General features: G+C 65.2%; 1 protein-coding gene across 1 annotated transcript in view; it reads left to right on the forward strand.

Moving 5' to 3' along the window:
- The window catches only part of LOC119587584 (protein C19orf12 homolog), a 6,994-nt gene that overhangs the window by 674 nt on the left and 6,044 nt on the right, over positions 1-276 (forward strand). The window contains exon 2 of the mRNA XM_037936297.1: positions 61-237. Within this exon, the coding sequence (XP_037792225.1) occupies positions 69-237 (169 nt within the window). The 5' untranslated portion in view covers positions 61-68. The remainder of the gene's footprint in view (positions 1-60; positions 238-276) is intronic.

Consider the following 276-nt stretch of genomic DNA (forward strand, 5'->3'; position numbering starts at 1 on the left):
CGCGCGTGCGTGAGTATAGCTCAAGATCCCTCTCTGACCGGCGCTCCTCGCCTCGGACAGGAGCGGCGATGACGGCGCAGCGTGACAACGTGACCGACCTCCTTGCCTTGGCGGCCGAACTGAGCGAGCAGGAGGACCTCCGAGCCGCCGTCACAGGGAGTGTCAAGGGCGGCCTCATCGCAGGAGCCGTTACTGCGTGCGGGGGTCTCCTGGGCGGTCCCTTAGGCCTTGCTGTTGGTAAGGATGGCAGTGAATCCTCTCTCTCCCCTCTCCTTC

This window comes from Penaeus monodon, chromosome 22, assembly GCF_015228065.2.
Source record: "Penaeus monodon isolate SGIC_2016 chromosome 22, NSTDA_Pmon_1, whole genome shotgun sequence".
Lineage (NCBI taxonomy): Eukaryota > Metazoa > Arthropoda > Malacostraca > Decapoda > Penaeidae > Penaeus > Penaeus monodon.